This window comes from Cupressus sempervirens, chromosome 6 (assembly GCF_028749045.1).
Source record: "Cupressus sempervirens isolate cs-2001-9-10 chromosome 6, ASM2874904v1, whole genome shotgun sequence".
Lineage (NCBI taxonomy): Eukaryota > Viridiplantae > Streptophyta > Pinopsida > Cupressales > Cupressaceae > Cupressus > Cupressus sempervirens.
Genome location: NC_143123.1, coordinates 538,070,695 through 538,091,410, shown reverse-complemented (window position 1 = coordinate 538,091,410; position 20,716 = coordinate 538,070,695). Strand labels below are relative to the sequence as shown.

The 20,716-nt window shown below is 34.9% G+C and overlaps 1 protein-coding gene across 1 annotated transcript in view; it reads left to right on the top strand.

Moving 5' to 3' along the window:
• The first annotated feature begins 341 nt into the window (after nt 1-341).
• LOC149553374 (E3 ubiquitin-protein ligase At1g12760-like) overlaps nt 342-20,716 on the top strand; it is a 41,109-nt gene continuing 20,734 nt past the window's right edge. Inside the window, exon 1 of the mRNA XM_089788840.1 lies at nt 342-2,066. Within this exon, the coding sequence (XP_089644966.1) occupies nt 1,312-2,066 (755 nt within the window). The 5' untranslated portion in view covers nt 342-1,311. The remainder of the gene's footprint in view (nt 2,067-20,716) is intronic.

The following is a 20,716-nucleotide window of genomic DNA, read 5'->3' as shown; positions in this document are numbered from 1 at the left end:
ACAGCACATGCCTATCTTTTAATGATGTTATTGAACTACTTTCCATCTTTCAACACAAGCTTTTCGTTTTCAAAACCTTAAAAAGGTATTTAATTATGATCACAAGTCTGGAATAATTCAAAACTTCCCTGTACAACATTACAACAGTATTAAAATAAGAAAAAAATATTTGTAAAAAGTCATCCCCATTTAATTGTCAGTTGAATAAATTTAGTTTGCTCATTTTAGGGCAAACATACGGGAAATCTCAGCAGTACGGACACGTGTCAGTCGAACTTACCTTAATTTCCAGTTTCGACAAGCTGCTGGACTATGTAAACGACATGCTCATCGTGTGGTTCATTCTCAACTATGGCGTGAAAAGGATTTCATAGAAAAATGCTATAATAGTTAGACTCGTTCGATCTGCAATGGCGATGTAAATCTACCCAATCAGTGCTTCCACAAGTCTTCTGAGTTCTGAAACGGTCAAATTGGTTAAGACTAGAATAATTGCCCTTTCGCAAGGGTTTAAAAGCAGGGTTTGCGGGAAAATGTGCAGCTTTGACCTGTTTTGAGGATTTTATGGTAAGTGTTGTTGAATTCCTCGCTATGGCTATTTCTAGACGGTGTTTAGCTGCATTAGTTTTGGAATTTGATGGATTTTTTGAGCTTAAGAGAAATTGAGAAACTGGACTATTGGACGAGGGAGAGTGGTTTTGAAGGTTTTGCGGCATTTGTGGACAAAGTTGGGCTGGAATTGTAAGCAGATTGTTCTGGAACGTTTTGGAAGCGTGCCAGTAGTAAAGAATGCCTTGGAGTTTCAAAAGTTAAGTCTGGAGTTGAAAGCTTTTGATGTTTATTTTATTGGATATCTCGTAGACTAGTAGTGTGAAATAATCCGTGGTGATTGAGAGGTTTGATTATTGGTCTCGGATGGAAAATTGATTGAAAGGGTATTTTCCGCTTTGAGGGCTCGGCATTGAAAGGAGACTTAAGAGATTTGCCTGAACAATTCAGACGATCTAGTGATACGCTTTGAAAGAAATAGTTTTATAGGGTTTCATCCGTAAGGTCTTTTTTTGAAAACTTCAAGATTCGCAGTTGCGTTCTTTCGTAACCCACAAATAGTCAAGATTTGTACTGCATTTTGCAGGAAAGCCATTCTCTATATCGTTGTTGTTGGATACTGATATGTAAAGGGAACTGCACTGTACGGTATACAGAGCATTGGACCTAGGTGGAAATAAATTCACGGCTTTGTTTAAAAACTTGAATATCTCTATAGATAACAGTTTTTACAGTTTCCCCTTGGGGTATTGAGGGAGTTCCATGGCTGCTGGTTGCGCTGTTTTGGAATGTGAAAGCCGAACTGATTGCGATCGACATCCTTTGCTGATGGAACACCCACCAAGGTCACCGGATGCAGATCATGTTGTTGTCAATGTTCCGAGTTCATCAAGTCCTTTAGCAATGCCAACAGACGGAGGGGGAAATTATCAAAGTCTTGTCACAGAGAGTCCTCCATTGTCTGCATCATCTGAGTGTGACGTTGCCATTCCCGTGAGTTCTCTTGAGAGGACTATATCAACGGCAGAAGTGCATCCTCGGCTGCCACCTTCATCGTCGTCATTGAGAAATAGTTCCTTCGGCAGAAACGCTTCTTTTGGTAGGACTGATGATTTTAACAGCTATGGGGCAGGAAGACCAAGAACGAGTCCGTTGAACTCAGGATTCTGGATATCAATGGAACTTACTATCACTGTAAGCCAGATAATAGCTTCAATTATTGTGTTGTCATTTTCAAGGCATGAAAATCCACAAGCTCCTTTGCATGTTTGGGTTCTGGGCTACGCAATAGGTTGTTTCGCCACTCTTCCTCTTCTATATTGGCGCTATGCACACCGTTACACCCACATGGCAGAGCAAGATCCTCTTTCTTCTTCAGGTGCTTCACATTCGAGTGGTCCTACTCGGGCTTCCTCTTACATAGTAACCTCAGCACCCCAGTTTTCTCAAGAAGAAGCAGCTAATGATACATTTCAGTCTGCAAGGAGCACTCAAGATACATCTATGTCTGATGCAAGGTATTTAATGAACTTTTATTTCAATGCATTCTGTTTCTCATGTATGCGCTACTTATTTAAATATGATTTCTGCTTATTTCATACTTGCACTGGACTAAAAGAGATTCAGTTTTTATGCTTTCAACATTTTGATCATGCCCCTGTTTGCTATGTCATATTTTATTGCAATTTTGAAACTTTAGATGGTCACAATGGGGATTGCTTTTGGCCATCCATATAAAATTTGAAATACTACGAGCATGGTGAATGTATTCTATGGGTTTCTAGTCTTTGAAATATGTGTTGCATGCTCATATTCAAGGTTGAGGTCTTTGAAATATGTGTTGCATGCTCACATTCAAGGTTGAGTTAAAATTGTTAGTGCCATCTATCAGCTGAAGTCTTATGGCAGGCTTGCTTCGAAGATGTGTTCCAAAATGTGTTTAAATGGTTTTCCTCTTTTTAATGATCTTTTACAGGTTTCCTGTTCCATACTAGTTTTGCGGTTACTGATTTTCTCAACCACACTCTGAATATTGTGGCAACTGTTGAGTGGCTGGGAATGACCAAATACCTTTTCTGCAGTTTGTTGATGTTTGCATGCCAATTGTGTAATATTTGTAGCAAATTTGATTTCGCATTGTATCTATACATGTATACAAGTTACAACCAATCCCCATTTGTTTCTTTGGTGTTTAAATTGTTTATTAAAAAAATATTGACCTTTATAGATTTGGCTAGATGCTGATGCCTTGGCAACCCTTTTTTGTCCTTGGTTTTCCTGAACTTGTATTTTCTTCCACATCCATAAAACAAAAAGTGCATTTTTATGTTACCAGCTTTACTATGAAGGGTATAGGATTTGTTATCATGGTAATTTAAGCATTGTGGATGTGCTGAACTTGAAACTTAAAAGCTAGACCAGTTTTAAAATATACTTCTTAAACATTTTGTGTTTTTTCCACAATTGTAACATGAAGTATGATGTGAGTTACAAAATTTTATATAATTTAGCTTGAAAGCAAAATTTTCTTCCCAAATTACCTCTCTGTTGACAAATATGTTAGGTGTGGTATTTAAGACATCAATCCTAAAAGCTGTAGAAGCTAATGACAAACACCTTTTCTCCAAGACTTAGCAAACTCGATGTATTTGGTTTAGATATTTATTTAGCTTATGAAGGTAAGATTCCTTGTGTCAACACTATAGTCTGCTTGTTGTGAGTGCTCCTTATCTTGATGTCGAGTAGGAGTCTTTAAGGAGATGTGGTTTGGAGTTGGTGATGGTGTGCCAAGGATCGACCGCATGGACCTGCCTTTTTCAGTGCAATTTCTCATGTACATTTTTGAGTCTGCTAATGCCAAAGAATGATTTTCATTGTAGTTGAGCTAGAATCTAAATGTGGAAAGCATTTGCATTATTTGCTGGCATGATTGTATATAAGTTTCATCTAATTGGATTAAGTGATATGGCAGTTTTGTTTCTTGAATAGTAGCTGGTGTAATAAGTGGCGGGACTTTAATCTCCTGTGCTGCAGTGAAAGTTAGATTTAGATTCTTCAACTTAAGCACTACTCATCATCCTTAATGTCAAGAGGAATCGCTTTGGCAGAATCTGTGTCAAGTGCTTAACCAGAGAGTAGCCATGTCTTGCTCCTTAGATTTTTGCAACTTGGAAGTAGAGAGGGTGATGATGACTTAATATGTTGTTAAGGGGCATAAACTTTTTAATAGACATCAAAAGGTGGTGAATGGGTGAGAAAAATGTGATGCCAAGTAATTTAAAAAATTATATCCATAGTTTTTCTCTTCAATGATATATACATCATACATGCATGGGGTTTCATTGCAGGAGATAAGGGCAGCCATTATGGAATGGTAATTATACAATCATTGCAACAGTAGGTTGATTACCATAGGTGGACAGCTAATGAAATCATTGGAAATTGGTTTCTGTGTAGATTGAAGGTGTGAACCAACAACTAACATTTTTGTGTGCATGAGAGGTTACTGATAGGTGGTGATTTATGCAAAGCATCTTGTTGGAAGGTTTGAACTGATCAGGCAAAGAAAATTTAATGAATAATGAAAAACTTTGTGCATTTTCAAGAATCAATGTGGATCTTAGAGTGTTGAACTTAGTAGGGCATTATGTGCCTTTTTTAGCAAAAACTTTGTGGGAGCGTTGACTATATACTATAATAAAGTTAATTAACTAAATAAGCTCTGAACAACCTATCCTAAAGGTATTGTCCAAGAATGTTGTCTTCGGTAAAATCTTTGGCTGCTAGGAATTTGTAAAAATGGATATGTATCTGGATAGAAAATTAGTTGCTAGAAAATTTGCATGAATTGGGTGTACGATGTGGATATATTTTTTTTGTAACTTTTTAGTTACCCCAATTTATTTTGGGATATGCTAGAATGACATGTATAAGGGGTTTTGTTTGAATGATAATATGTTTTTGTTTGTGTGTGAAAATGTGAGTAAATAAAAATGATTGAAATTCTAAGTTAACAATCTGAACTACACAAATGTAAACACACACTCACAATAAGGCGCTAAAATTGGACAAATTAGAAAACAAAGAAATCAATAAACACAAACTTTCAAGTCTTCTTTATTGAGAATTTGTCTTTTGATTTGGTAGTTTGATATATGTGTTCACTACTTCGCCTTCAAGAGTGCTCAATGTAGCTCCGTGAGTATGCAAAATGGCTATGATGATGATCTAGATGATGAGATGGAAGAATGATAATTTTAAGATGGTTGAGATAATGACTAGAATGATGATGATAGACAAGATAATGGATGGAAAGACTAAACTCTGGATTTGTGATGGTACAAGTGTGGAGTCAATTTGGCACTATGAATTTGCTTTGCATGAAAGCGGATGAAAATTTTAAAGATAAAATAACATTATCACTTTTCTTAAAATAGAAGTGGATGATTTGTGAAGGAAAACGAATCCATTAATTAGGAAATGTGAGGGGTCTCCAAAATGCAACACTTGTCTTCATTGATGACAATTGGTAATGCAAAGGGGTGACATAGGGAGGGGAGGCCATGTGCCAATTTTAGGGAGTTGACACCCAAAATTGAGATTCTTCTCTTATTTATTAAAATTAGGAATGTGCACATATTTGGGGAAGTTAGGATAGGTTTGGTTAATTTAGAGGTTTGGAAGGATAAGGTTGGTTTGAAGCAAGGGTTAGCTGGCGGGTTGGTTTGTGGGTTAGGGGTTAGATAGACGCTAAAGGGGATAAGGTTGGTTAGAACCAAGCGTGGGTTAGTTTAGAGGAATGGTTGGGGGTGGTTAAGGATATGTGCCATATGCTTAATTAAAAATTAAATATTTTATTTATTTCAAATTGGAGCAAAAGAGCAAAAGGACAAAAGGTGAATTAAATAACTCAAATAGATTTCATTTGTTTCATTCAATAGAGGAAACATGGACAAATTAATTAATTACATGGGTATGGTTTCCCATTAATTAATTAAGGGTCCATTTGGTTCGTGGAATTTAAAAAATCGGGATTTCTACAAACCTTGGTTTAGTCAAATCAAGGTTTTGCAAATCTTCATTCCGATTTTTGGGATTTTACTTGAACCATTTGTTTCACTTGGAAGGTGCGTGTGAAGACACATTTTTATGCGTAAGCTTGGAGTTGAAGGCAAATTTCAAAAAGTAGTCCAATCTATTGTTTTTACACTCCTTAAAAAAAAACTAGTTTTGATTTTCAATTCCTACTTGCTAGTAGGAAGTTGGAAAACCTGGTTTTGAGGCAAAATTGGAAGTCCGGTATGCTAATTCCATTTTGCCAATTTTGAAACAAACACAAAAAATTTCAAATTTGGATTTTGAAAAAGCCAATTCTTGTCATCTTCCAGGAACCAAACGGACCCTAAAGGACTAATATAGGGATGGCATTGATCAATTAAATAATATGTTATTTAATCAATAATGGGACTCCAAGATAACTAAATTTAACTAGTGTAATTGACTAAATTTAGGTGTCCACATCTTGCTACCTTATTCTTGCTCCCTTGTACTTAATAGTGAGGTGAATTTGTTGTAAAAAGTGTTAATGTTTGTAGTTGTAGGAGTTACTTCTCACACTTGCAAAGGTTATGTCGTGTGTGTTTATTATTCTATCCCATCTTGCTACCTTATTGTTGCTCCCTTGTTGTACTTAATAGTGAGGTGAATTTGTCGTAAAAAGTGTTAATGTTTGTAGCTGTAGGAGTTATTTCTTACACTTGCAAAGGTTATGTCGTGTGTGTTTATTATTCTATGTGACGCTCTATTGGTGTTTTCAGAGACACATTGATGTATTCCATCCAACCCATATGTCTTGTATTTTTGTGATTGTTACATTTGTGGCATCAAAAGTTTTCTACAGTTTACACCATTCATTGTCTTTATCATTAATGTCATTTATGGAGGAAGATTAAGTGTCGTCAATTTATAATGATCGTGTAACTCATGTGACCTTTGGTGGATTGAGTATCATGGAATTGTAACTACCAAGCAATGACTCTTTGACTATCAACAATTGTCTTTCTGGGTGGTGACTTAGATAAATGATTTTGTTTAGTGTTGTGTTCATTGAACAAAGTTAGAGGGACATTAATATTAAAGACTCGAGAACTATTATTGAGTGGAAATATTAAACGGGCATCATGGCATTGATGACATGGTGATTACGATGTCTATATTATGTATTATAATCTCTACTTATTAGTATACTGTGCTTTTTGAACAGACTGTGATGTATGATTGTATATCATCATTCTTGATGTGTGAATTTCTTATATTTTGTAATTTGTGACATTTATAAGGTTATGTGCATTTTGTAAATGCTAAGCAAGCTATGCTTGAACTGTTGTCAGGTCTCTACTATTGATTGTTATATGCTAACAATCTTGTAGTTGTTTTGATCCCTCTGGGAAAGCTTGAGATCATTGTACTAATTTTGATATTTCAACAAAGAATCTTTTTTTTCGAGTGTGGCTGGTTTTTTCCTCGAATAGGAAGGTTTCCCAGGATAATAATTGTGTCATATGTAATTTTATTTCTGATTATTACATTCTTATATTCTGGTTTGAAAATCTCAACATGCTACCAGAACAAGTTTGAAGGAAACAATCTATAAGCCAGAATAGGACTTTTGGATTCTAGAACAATCTTAACGTTTAATGGGTGTTGAAAACGTAGTTTAATAATTCATTGTGAGTGTTTCAATCAGCTGTTGAGGCTTCTCATGCAATCTTTTGTACCAGGGTTTGATTTTGCATTCTTTGTTTGCACTGTAACTGTGTGATGATGATAGATCTATTGGCATATTGTGAGAAAGTTTGAAGTTTTAAACTAGAAGAGAAGTATTTTATATTTATCATGAATTTTATATATTTAATTCGTGCAATAAAATTAAAAGTAATGAATCACGTATGCTTCTAACATTAGTCTATTTGATTCTATTATTAATCTTTTTAAAATGCATCTAGGATGGATCAAGAAGCAACAAGATGATGAGAGATTACATGCAAAGTTATGAACTTGGGAAATGTTGCTTGTGTCATGGGATTGAATTGGTTATCAAACTTCATTAAAAAGGAAGAACCTATTCAGATTATCATTAGAGGAAGAAATGACATTTAGAGGGAGAGTATTCAGCTGCAAAAATTAGATTCAGAAGGAGCATGTGTGATCGAGAGAATGCCTAATTTTGTGCAAATTCGTGTGGTAGTGTGACTGCTAAAGCTCCCTGTTTGGTCAAACATGGAATCAACTCCCTTTTTGTGATAATCAAATCAGTGAGAATCCTGCTATTGCCAAGGGGGATTCTTTGTCGAGAGAGTCTCAACCATTCTTATACATGTTAAGGAGTTCTGCTATGCGAGGGAGAACTTTGAGGTGAAATCCCTTGTTAATGAGTTCTTTGTAAGAGAAGTTCAAGGTGAAACCCCTTGTTAATGAGTTCTTCTCTGCAAGAGAAGTTCGAGGTGAAACCCCTTGTTAATGAGTTCTTCTCTACAAGAGAAGTTTGAGGTGAAATCCCTTGTTAATGAATTCTTCTTTGTGAGAGTCTGAGGTGAAATTCCTTGTTCCAACCTCTATGAGTAGGTATGGTGGATCCACCTCTTTGCGAGTAGACATGGTGGAGATAAATTCTTCTTTGAGAGAAGTTTGAGGTGAAAGCCCTTGTTCCACCCTTTGGTAGTAGGTATGGTGGATCCACTCTCTGTGAGTAGCCACAATGATGTAGTACTTTTGTTTTTTTCACCCTCTGGGAGTAGCCATGATGTTTTTCTTATTCAGCCTCTAGGAGTAGCCATGATGTATTTTTGTTTATTCACCCTCGGGGATTAGCCTCAATGAATGTTTTTGTGTCTGTTTACTATTCTATGTGACTCTCCGTTGGAGTTATTAGAGCCACAATATATTCCATCTAGGTGTCTAGCCCATATGTGTCACGTCTTTTTGTGATTGTCACATTTGTGGCATCAAAAGTTGTCTACAACTCTTGCCATTCATTGTCTTTAGCATTCATGTCATTTACAGAGGAATTTTAAGTGACACCAATTTATAACGATTGTGTTAACTCATGTGACCTTCGGTGGACTCAAAACATAATGGAATTGTAACTATTGACCAATGACTCTTCGATTACCAATAGTTGTCTTTTTGGGCAGTGACTTAGATATGCAATTTTGTGGAGTGTCGTGTTCATTGAATAACACTAGAGGGACATTAATATTAGAGACTTGAGAACTGTTAATGAGTGGAAATATAAAAAAGGGCATCATGACATCGGTGTTGTGATGATTACAGTGTTTGTTTCATATATAATAATCTCTGCTTATTAGTGTACTACACTTTTTGAACATATTGTGATGTATGATTGTAGAAGATCATTCTTGATGTATGACTTTTTTATATTCTGTAATTTGTGAGATTTATAAGGCTCTTTGCATTTTGTAAATGCTAAGCAAGCTATGCTTGAATTGTTGCCAGGTCTCTACTATTGATTATTCTGTGCTAACAATCTTGGAGTTGTTCTGATTCATCTGAGAAAGCTTGAGACCATTGTACTGGTTTTGATATTTTAGTAAAGGATCTGTTTTTTTGCGTGTGGCTGGGTTTGTCCCTCAAGTAGGAGGGTTTTCCCAAGATAAGAATTGTGTCATCTGTTATTGTGTTTCTGATTATTACATCTTTTATATTCTAGTTTGAAAAACTCAACAAAAAGATAGACAGCTTAAGTAAAAAATATGGAATTGTAGTAGTTGAGGAAGTTTACACATTGGAAATTAAGTTTGACACACCCTGTATCTTATGTAACAACCACAAACACCATGAGACAGTGATTCTACATAGCTTGAGCCTCAAATAAGCATGCTTATTGGAAATTTATTTGAGTTTTCCTTTGAATAATATGCTTTATGATTTTTCTCTTTTGTGAGTATGACTTGAGTTAGGCATAAAAATGCAACATTGGACGCATAGGTAGTTAACTTTGATTGCGTGAATACAATTGATGTGAGTTTATTTACAAAGCGATATGATAATCTAAATATTGAAATTTTGGTGGTTACCCAATATATCTAGAGATTTTTCTTTTTTTAATTATTATGGCACAATGTACAAAAGTCTAAATTTTCTTGAGTTTCATGGGCTAAAAATGACGAAGTTTTGTAAATGAGTTTTAGATTTTGAATTACACTTGCACAAGGACCAACTATGAATGTTAGTTTCCTTTGCTTTGGGCTAAAAATGATGAAGTTTTGTAAAGGAGTTTTAGATTTTGAATTACACTTGCCCAAGGGCTAACTATGAATGTTAGTTTCCTTTGCTTTGGAGAAAATTATTTGAGCAAACGACATGGGAACAATTAATGTAATTAACCCTTCTCATTTTTGGTTATTGACAAAGGTTTGATGTTACTAAGGCATCTTGGCATTGGCATGCATCTCTTACTCCTGACCACATATGTTTTGTACTTTTCATAAATTTGAGGCCATTTTGGGGGGAGATATGCTCCAACAATTACATTAAGGTAGTGATGACAAAAAAACTTGTTTGAGAAGTTTGGATCTTATGGTTTCCTAGTCAAATACTATTGAAGGAGAATGCAAGCACATTGTTGGCAAGGGTTAGGTTAGTAGTATCAATGTTATAGGTGGTCACAAAGTTGCTAGTGGAGTCCAATCAGCTATTGTAGCCTTGTAGGTGTGTTATAGCCTATTGCAAACATTAATAGATTGCTCTAGGTGAAGAATAGTTTAAGTGCCATACGTGTGTCGGTGGGATGTTGTAGGTGTTCATATGATTTCCAGTTAGCATGAGATTTTGAAGAGGATAAATTGGAAGCGTTGGCTTTTGTTTTAATTGCTAGTCTAGGTAATTCATATTGTTTTGAACAATGTTATGGTAGTGGAACGATATGAGAGTGAGTAGATTGTTCTTGACTTTACTGTATGTAGCATCTCAACCTTAGCCCTAACATGTAGAGGGCAAGAACTACAATTTTTAGGCTATAGAAGTTGCACAGTCTTAAAATGGACTCGCTTATTATTGAAGACCTTTCAACTCCTTTCCTTTAGTGAACTTATGGACCATGAATAGATTTGTGCTCAATCATCTCTTTATCCTATTTTGCCCGTATTTTTCACTTTCACCAATGCAATTTTTGAGACCTTAGGGTTGGATCCATGTGGGCCAACCTTGGAATAGGTTGACCAAGATTCACTTGTTCCTTGGGGATTTTAAATCTCGGTTCTAGTTTTGTCTCGGGGTTGTAAATCTAATAATAGAGTAGTCATGTCGACAACTTGCTTTGTTTTTGCGTCTAAAAACTATTATAAAAGGAAGCCTAGGCACCTCATTTTCACATCCACAAGCTATCCATAATCATTATAGCAATTACACGTGCAAGCTCAAGCATTCAAGCATCCAAGAAGGCAGATTCTAATCAAGCATTCAAAGATTCAAGAATCCTTTGTGAGCATTTCCTCTCTTCAAGATCTAGCGTTTTGTTGGTCATCAAGGGAGGCAATCTAAATTGAGGTATTCATCGTCTTCTTCATTGATGCACATTTGCATCCATGGCTCCATGGTGTGGTTTTGGTAGATACATTACATTTGTGGAGATTTCCTACATCCTTCATTGTGAATTCAACATTTGCAACATACAAGCATTGCGAAAAATGATTGACAAGGCTTTCTACAAGCAAGGAGATTGCTTACATTTGTCGTGCTCTTCTTTACATATTTACATTTCAATTTCAAGGTTGATTCCTCAATTTAGGGCTTGACCAAGGGAAGCCCTCATCTACTCAACAAAAAACAAGTTTTAACTCTATGCAGGAGTAGGATAGTAGTATTGCGACTGCACATCTAAAAACCATTCGTTGAACCATTTTCAAAGAAGTTGGGTTGACTTTGCTCTTGTGTTTTAAGAACACGGTGATTACGTTGCAAAGCGTCCAAAATATGTTGCACCAGGTTGATGTCTTCCTGAGGCCCTGAAAAAAAGCAACATGCTTTGGGTTTTCTGTTTTGATTGCGAATTTGTGGTTGGTAGTTTTGTCACCGGTTCAAATCTGTGATTTTTGGAGCGAAAAGGCACATTCCTCTACACATTTCAAGGTGAGTACTCTATCATTCATTTTACTTTTTAGTCTAGAGCTCATATCTTAATTGGGTCGATTGCTTACATTTATCACTTAGATCTATCTTACACTTCTCATTAAATCAATTAGCTCAATTGCACTTTTATAATTTTACTTCTTTAGTGAACTCCTACATTGCATGTAAGAGGACTTGCATACGTACTTCCTTGATATAATTTGAGTTTAGCATTAGCATCCCTTTATTCCTTTGGGTTTTGCTAATCTAACTTGGGCTATATCGAGGGTTATGTTTGGAAGCCCCTTTTTCTCTTGCATTGAATGTTAGTGTGGAAATGGTTAGTTAATGAATTCACCTCACATAGTTTTTATTACAAACTCATTAACCCTACCCCATTTTTACCAGTAAATAGAAGTGAATAAAAACCTTGTCTTTCAGAGTTCGTTTGGCTGCAGGAATAGAAATATAGGATTTTGGAATTGTTATTCGAGAATAGAAAATGGGGATACATATACCTATTCTTGTTTGGTTTAATGAGAATTTGATGGGGAATTCACAAACTCAAAATTTTATGTTTTCTTAAATAAATAAAATTGGAATAGGAATACGTATTCCAATATTATTTTTGGGCTAAAATTGGAATACGTATTCCTATTCCCAAATTTTGATTTGGTGCACCCAAACAGAGAATTCAAAATTAGAAGAATTTTATATATGCCTATTCTACTCATTCTCGCTGCCAAACGGGCCCTTAGGTTGTGGATGCTATGTTCAACAAAAATAAATGTTTTGGGCTGCTAAGCATTAATTCTTGATGCTTGCAGTTTTTTTGGGCTCAACAATTAAAAACACAACCTATTGTTTTGAGCAATGTTATGGGTATTGGAATGTTATGATATTGAGAGCATATTTTTGTTGGCTTTCTATGTGTAGCATCTCAATATTGCTCCTAATAAGCAGAGCGCAAAAAAACAATTTTTAGGTTGTAGAAGAGGAACAAGCTTTGGCATTTTAGGGTGTGGATGTTATGTTCAACAAAAATAAATGTTTTTGGCTGTTAAGCATTGATTCTAGATGCTTGACAATTTTTTTGGTCTCAACAATTAAAAAGATGACTCAAACAACATCTTGGATTATGACCTCTAGAAGTTAAGGCCTACATTGGAAATGTAAAAACATCTATGACACATAAGAGAGTTGTATTAGGGGATTACACTTGTTGATCAACGTGCAGAGTTTGTTTTGAAAATGTCACAAGGAGTCTTTGATTGGAGATATTGGATCCAAAATAATGTGCCCAAGTTGGGGTGAATGGATAATGAAAATTATTTGAGAAGTGGAATGAATATGCAATTTCTAGCCCAAGAACTTATCTTGGGATTCAGGTGTTATATTGGGTGGTTTTAACTCATGGTTTCATATTTATCATTTCAAGGTTATTTATATTCATCTTTTATTTATTAGGTGCTTGGAATAGTGGCTTTGATATTGAGTTTTTAAGGTAATATTATGCTGTCATTCTACATCTCTATTTGGTGATACTTTGGTAAAGGCATAATATTTGCAAGTGTATTGTAACCTTTGTTTATTGAGTAATGCATTAGATTGGTTGAGTGTGGGATTTTCTCTCTTGAAAGATTATTTGTAACATTCCAATTTTACTAAACTGAAAATAACGAACGTATTCTAAAACTATAACCAAGTATCATAATAGAATGACATAAGTAGTTTGGAAACAATACATGGAAACTACATTAAATAACGACTACATCCATTTCATATGAAAACAATTGAATTAACTTCCATAACTAAATTCTATGATTTCAATTGAGAGCTAACTACATATATATCTATTCATTTCAAAGTAAAGAAAATAAAGGTACTTGAAGTAAAAGATTTATAACGCATACATGAACTAAAATAACTGTTGACAAGTTGTGCAAGCCTCGACATTTGGTGAAGAGGAGAAACATTGACATGGGCTTAACCTCCCAACCATGGACCTTACAATATCCCCACACAATCTCTTACAAGAAAGGCCTTCCCTACCCCGGGTTAGGCTTGGGTCACCATAGTCTTGCCATCCTGAGCATACTAGTGTTAGAGTGTCAGCTAAGCAATAGACAAGGTTGAGGAATTCCTTTGTCAACCTTCCCTTTGTCAGCTAGCACTCTTGACCTCTAGTGATCATTTTGTGGCAAGCATGTCTCTAATCTACCTTGGCCAAGGATTTAGATGGGCATTAATCAGCCTGATCACCACCACTCGACTTGACAACTGATTATATCTTGGACAACCATGAGCTCTTACTTGGTCCTAAGCATTTTCTTTCTTATTATGTTCATATAATAAAAGACACTGATTAATAGATTTTATTTCTTGCAGTATATCTTTCCTCTTCACCCAGTTGTTCTTGGCTCTATCGGCCTTGGGTGCATCCTAGGAGACTGCTGGTGTGTATCTAGTTACGTGGATATCAAAAAGAATACTTCGGTTTGTCCTAGCCAATCATTTACAATGAAAGACTGATTATGCATTATCATTTACTGAAAACTTCTTCCTCATGGGATTATAACAGTTCCAATTCCCACGGGCAGATACCTGATATGCATGGATGTGAACTTTTCATTTATAAAGAAAGTGCAGGACCGTATGCATCTCAGATGTAAAATTGTGTATGTGAACATGATACTATGTCAAATCTATAGAATAGAGTGGATTTGTTGCTTCTCAGATATGCAATCGAACATATGAACATGATAGTTTGTAAACTATGAAAAAGAGAGCAAAACCAATGCTTCTCAGAAATGATATTGAGCATGTAACATGATACTGTGACTTTCATAAGTGTCACAATAACAAGAAAAACAACATAGCAAAGAAAATGAGAGTGGCATGTGAAATATTTACGACTTGAGAATGATTACAAATGCAATCTCTGTGGCAATGCCACTGTGCACTCTATGATTTTGGCATGTTCGGCTCAGCATTGCGGAGTGATCTGCTACCATGCTCTAGGTCATGGGCGAAGAGGTGTGAATATACCAGCTTTTTGAGAAGAAGACAAGCATAGTGGAGTGAGACAAGATCATATAATAACCAAGAATCCTTCGACCTCTAAGAGAAATATAGTCTCTTGTTCGGTTACAAGAAAGGAGCTTAGTAATAGTTTCAAGAATTCCAATATAATTTTTAAAAGGTAGGTGCTGATAGGAAACGTGGCAAAACTCACCACTTGGAGTCATATAAAAACATATAGATTATATTTTATCATGATTTAAGTTATTATGTTTTTACATATATCTATATATGTATATATATAAATACAATGTCACTAGCTTATTGAATGCTATCTATATTGTACCAACATATATACATATATCTATATACGTGTGTATTTTTTGAGAGTATGCATAACTATTATTATTCTTTCTCTCTCTCTATAAATATGTGTATATGTACACATACATACATAGGTGCAATTCTTAGATATTATCAGAGTATCATGGTGGCATCATATATATATATATATATATATATATATGTATACACACACACACATGTATATACATATATGTAAAATTCATAATGTTGATCACTTCCATAGAGTTAGATAAGAAGGAGAGGTAATAGTTCTTTTCATGATATTAAGTGTTTAAAATTCTTATAGCCTTTATCAAAGTTGACCAAATAGCTCATGACTTGTCCAAGGTATGCTCTGTTGTAGAGTCGATAAATCCTTCATCAAGGTAGTGTAGAGCCCATACTTGGTGATTTGACAATGGACTAAATTGGTGATCCATTCCTTGATTCCCGTTTAGTAATGCTTCCCTCCTTCGTCTGCTTCTGCAACCAAAATGCATATTCCACAATAATAACATGTTCCTCCATATAAATTAAGATATCAAGAAATAAAATAATTGATAACTATCACAACGACTAACCACCACTATCTTTCGTCTTAAAATATAAGCATTCATTTTCAGTGAAAATAACAATCATCAATTAACAAGTCATTTATACATAAAATAACAGTTATTAACTAACAAGTCATTTATACATGAATCAAAACGGTTAATCATAACTTCCTTTTCACAAGATCATGATATCCAAGAGCTTCTAACTAACCCTTACAATGGCTATAATATTATTTTTTAAAGATAACAAATTTGGGATGTAACGTTAGTCTTGCATAGATCATTGTGGCATGGCATATTTATTGTGTTTACTTCTTTGTAATTGTGTAATTAGTTTTATATTTGCACATATGTTTTCTCATAGATCAGTGTAGGAAGCTTATGATAGCATAAAATAAACCACAATGAGAAGGGTTGATTTGTTGTTTGAAAATAAAAATATTTCAAGGGTTTAAATGATTTATAATCATGAATTTAATTTTGTGAGTGTTTTAGTTCAGTTCTCATAAATCTTTTGGGATGTTGGACTTAATCCATTTCAATGTATTTGGTCTTGGTATTGGTAAATAATTATACTATTTTTATTCACCAGGGTTAAGATTTGATGATTGATAATGGTTGTCAGTTTTGTTCAACAGATCTTAACACAATTTCTAAGAATAATGGGATAAGATGACTGTTTATCCCATAAAAACTTGGAGTTGTAGAATGGAGCATGGCATTGATGGAGAGAGCTAGAAGCGTCCTAGTGAATTTAACTAAGAGCAAAAGGTTTGGGTAAAAGCAATTACCATGGCTTGTTGCTAGTTTAAGAAGTCTCCTACATCAACTCTTATGGAGAAGAAATCTATAGAGTTGTGATTGAAAAATGAATCTTCACTAAGACATCTTTGAGATTTTGGTTCACAACATATGTAGATTTGTTGATGGAGAAGTGGTCTAGATTGGTGATTTTTTTAATAAAATGAACCTTAATTTGGCTATGGTGTTGTTGTGAATGAGTACAAGTTTTGGGATCTTGTGATCAAAATAATATTCTACAACATAAGTGTTATTTCTAGAGAAGTTAAACCTTCTACAATATTGCAAACATATAAGGGTGAAAAGGAAGATGTGGTTTAACTTCCCCCAAAGATTGGAGGGTTGATCTAAAAGCACATAAATGACTTGAAGATGAGAGCTTAGATAGTTCTCAAGTGAAAGTAGAATCTCCACCTTAGTTCTTAAGGATGTTTACTTGACATAGACATCAACTAGATAAATACAATCTGCTTGATTGGAGGTTTTTTTTTTTTCTACATTGCTAACATAGATTAGGCTAGAATTGGGAAAAAGGCATTGGGTATGAATGATTTAAGTTTTGGAGAGGAGCTATGGATGTGGGGATAATTGCATGTAAGAAAAATAAGACATGGAACTAATGACATTTGCTTTATTTTTAAAACCTATTGGTTACGAATTGGTGTTCATAGATGCTTATATGAATTTTGATCCATTGTAACTTGCAAAATTGAATATTTAATTTTCCAAGATGAAACACCAAATTTGAACTCTCTTGAATAAGGATGCTCATATGCTAAACAATGAATATAGACTGTATGATCAAACGAGGCAACCTCAAGGCTCCTTATTGTGGACTTTCACTTGGTTTTAATGACCTGATATGCTGGTTATCATAAAGGGACTTACACTATTTAATCAATAGATATCAACTTGACTAAACTTCTTTTAACCAAATAAACTGCAAGTTAGTTTCATTAGCTCAAAGAGTGAGAGGATTAATATAGAATATAACATTGTTATTTTTTATATAAATACTGTCAAGATGTTTGAGATAGGTTTTAGCTTCGTAGGAGTTATAATAAAGATTCTAGATTTTGGGAATTTCTAAAGAATCAAAAACTCGATCAAATTTCAGGATCCATCACGCTTTCAACAATGTTACCTCACACAACCTTTCTTGACGTTCTAAGATGAAATTCAAACTGGAACAAGGATTTTCTAATGATTCCAACTCATTTAATCACAAATGTCTTGGTTTCAACTCCATAACTTTGACTAGTTTAGCTAACTCTCACCCATTTTCTTGACATACTTGACTTCCTAGTGGGCCAAAATTGCTCAAACTCGTCTCTTTGACTTGGAGACTTGAAAATTGCTACCAAGACCAGCTAAGACAACTAACTCCTACTACCAAAGAAAAAACAGGGGGTCCCCTTTTGCAATGTGGTGTTGATGTGAAAACCTCACCACATCTAGCACCCATTGAAAGAAATGCTCCTGAACATTTCAAGGATAAAACTTGCTTCGAACCAACACGGGAACCAAGAACCTTTGATCGTTTCTACTTTTACCTATAAAACAAGTAGGAAATGCACTCAACATGGAAGAACCATGAATTGAGCAAAGAGAGCCTTCATCCTCAATACTCGTGTGTACAAGTGTATCGCTTGACAAGAACATGAAAAGCTTTTTAGATCCATTGAACTCAAACTAATTTTTATCTCCATACTCCAAAAGCATCTTGGATAGAGACTTGTTGCTAGTTAGGTGTCCACAACCTTGATGAGGTTATCACTGTGGTCCACCACGAACATGGCTCTACTTTTAGTGATTTTTATTGAGTATCACCAGTAGAGATATCCACACAGCTAGAGGCAAATTGCCTTTCTTTAATTTTTTTTCCCTTTTTTCTTTTTCTTTCTTTTCTTTTGAATATACTTTCGTTTTCCTTTAATATTTTATTTTGGCTTACAAGCAGTGAAGCTTGTAATGGGTTTGGTAAAACAATATTGGTGTTGAAGTAGATGTAAAATTTTTAGTAATTCCAACTTCACCTTGAGAACTAAAGAACTTGGAGCAAATAAGTGTGAGTAAATGCTGAAATGAAAAACTCAAGTACTATAAACACAATTATGGCCCCTTCCAAATTTAGGACAAATCCTTTTCGAAAGACAAGGTTATTAGGAACAATCTCCAATTCATGGAATCCTCATAGATAGATATCTAGGAAATAAATCCAACAAATCCACTAGGAAAATACTAGTGTGTTGTATGATACCACACCCATCTTACAAATTGGGATTGCTCAAACTAATCCAACCAAAGAAGACACCTAAATTAAATCATACTAAACAACTAAATCACTAAACAACTTGGGTTAGAAGACTCAAGTCAAACCTACAAATTGGCATTTAATGCAAAGTAATTGAACAATTGACTAAGCCCCTCAAAAGAATCTCAAGTCAAGTGACTCGAGGCAAATTAATTCCTTGGCTCAACAAGGCAACTAAACTAAAACAAATGAAAGGGAAACCTACGCTAACACTCTTAAACCAAATGGCTTAAGACGAACCTATACTAACTATGTACAAGAACTCTCAAGGGATGACACTAAAAAAGACTGATATATACACATGACCTGACATGGGGTTTCAAAATGTTCAAGAGCATTAAGTCTTGGGTGATGGTTCTCAACTTGGCAGACTTATCCTTGTACTTTGAGTTTTTTTTATCATCTCATATTCAAACTCAAGAAAATTATCGTTTAAGATGAATGGTTGGGGCAATTCACAAGGACCATGATCAATCCAAATGCAAGTTGTCTTTCCAATGGGGCGATGGTGCGAAATACTTAGAACAATAAGGAAAACAAACTTTGACGATGAAGTTGAGAAGTACAAAGCTAGATCGATTGCAAAGAGATATTCCTAGGTTGCAGTGATTGATTATGGTGATATTTTCTCCCTAGTTGCTAAACTGACATCCATTTAGTTCTAATTACCTATCGTAGTAACTTTTCACCTTGAGATTGAGCATATGGAAACAACTGTCCTTAATGGTGATTTGGAGGAAGAAATTTACGACACAAATAGAACATTATATAAGTTGAAGAAAGTCTTTGTGTGTTCTTAAACAATTACCAAGATGTACTTAAAATTTGATTCCTCTTGCATGGAGTTTGGGAATTTGTGATGAAAGACTTATTCTTTGGGTAAGATCATCTTGGGAATTGACGTTGAAAGATATTAAACAAAAAGATTTTGATTGGGCCAAAACATGTATGCGAATTTGGTGTTGGAGAGGTTCAAGATGACAACTTGCAAACTATTGTGTGTTCTTGTTTGGATGGGGACTTGGTTATCATAAATCATTGTTCAACTTTCCCTATGAGATGGAGGATATGGCTCAATTATTTTATGCTATTGCCATTGGGAATTTAATGTATGTTTTGGTTTGTAGTAGACTAGACATCACCCAAGTAGCAATATTTTTGATCCAATCCATAGCTAGTCTTGGACAAGTACATGGGGATCTACTGAAGAGTACCTTTAGATATTTGTAAGGTACCGTTGAGTGTCTATTTGTTATCATGGTAATTATATAAGGGATCTACAATTGGTGACTGCTTGTGGAATCAAGTTGGTTTGGGGACGTCGATAGCAACACATCATTGATGGATACGTTCTTAGTATGTATTGGTTATGTAGCTAGTTGGATGAGTAAGAAATAGGCTATGATTGGTTTGTTAAGTACAGAAGTAGAGTATATGGTAGCCATTCATTGCAAGGCTAACTCCAAGAACTATTATAGTTCTATATAACAAGTTGAGTTCCAAATGTTTGGAAATGAGTCCAACCTTCTAAGTGAGGGCGAAGCATATTGACGTCCAGTAATAGTTTGTTCATGCAACAATACAAGGGCAAGTGGTAATGTTGCAGAAAGTTAACACTATGTAGAATGTTGTAGATTCATTAATAAAGTGAGCACAAAATAATTTGGCCTTTGCCTCTTGGCAATTAAATTATTAATTGATAGCACTGGTACTTTCTGTTGCAAGGTGCCTGTCTAGTGGGGAATCTTAGCAAAAATGTTTTAATGTTGTTCTTAATGGTCAAACATAAAAAAAATCAATTCTTAAAAAATAAAAAACTCAGTTGTGCCTCATAGGTTATTTTTGGCCAAAATAAATGTGGAGTTGTTCAACAATGGCGTTTTTGATTTTGAACTCTACAATTGGAAAAACAGATCTCAAACAGCCTTTTGGATCAAAAGTTATGGCCTCTTGGAAGTTGACCAATTCACATTGGAAATGCAAAAACACGTGCACATAAAAGAGC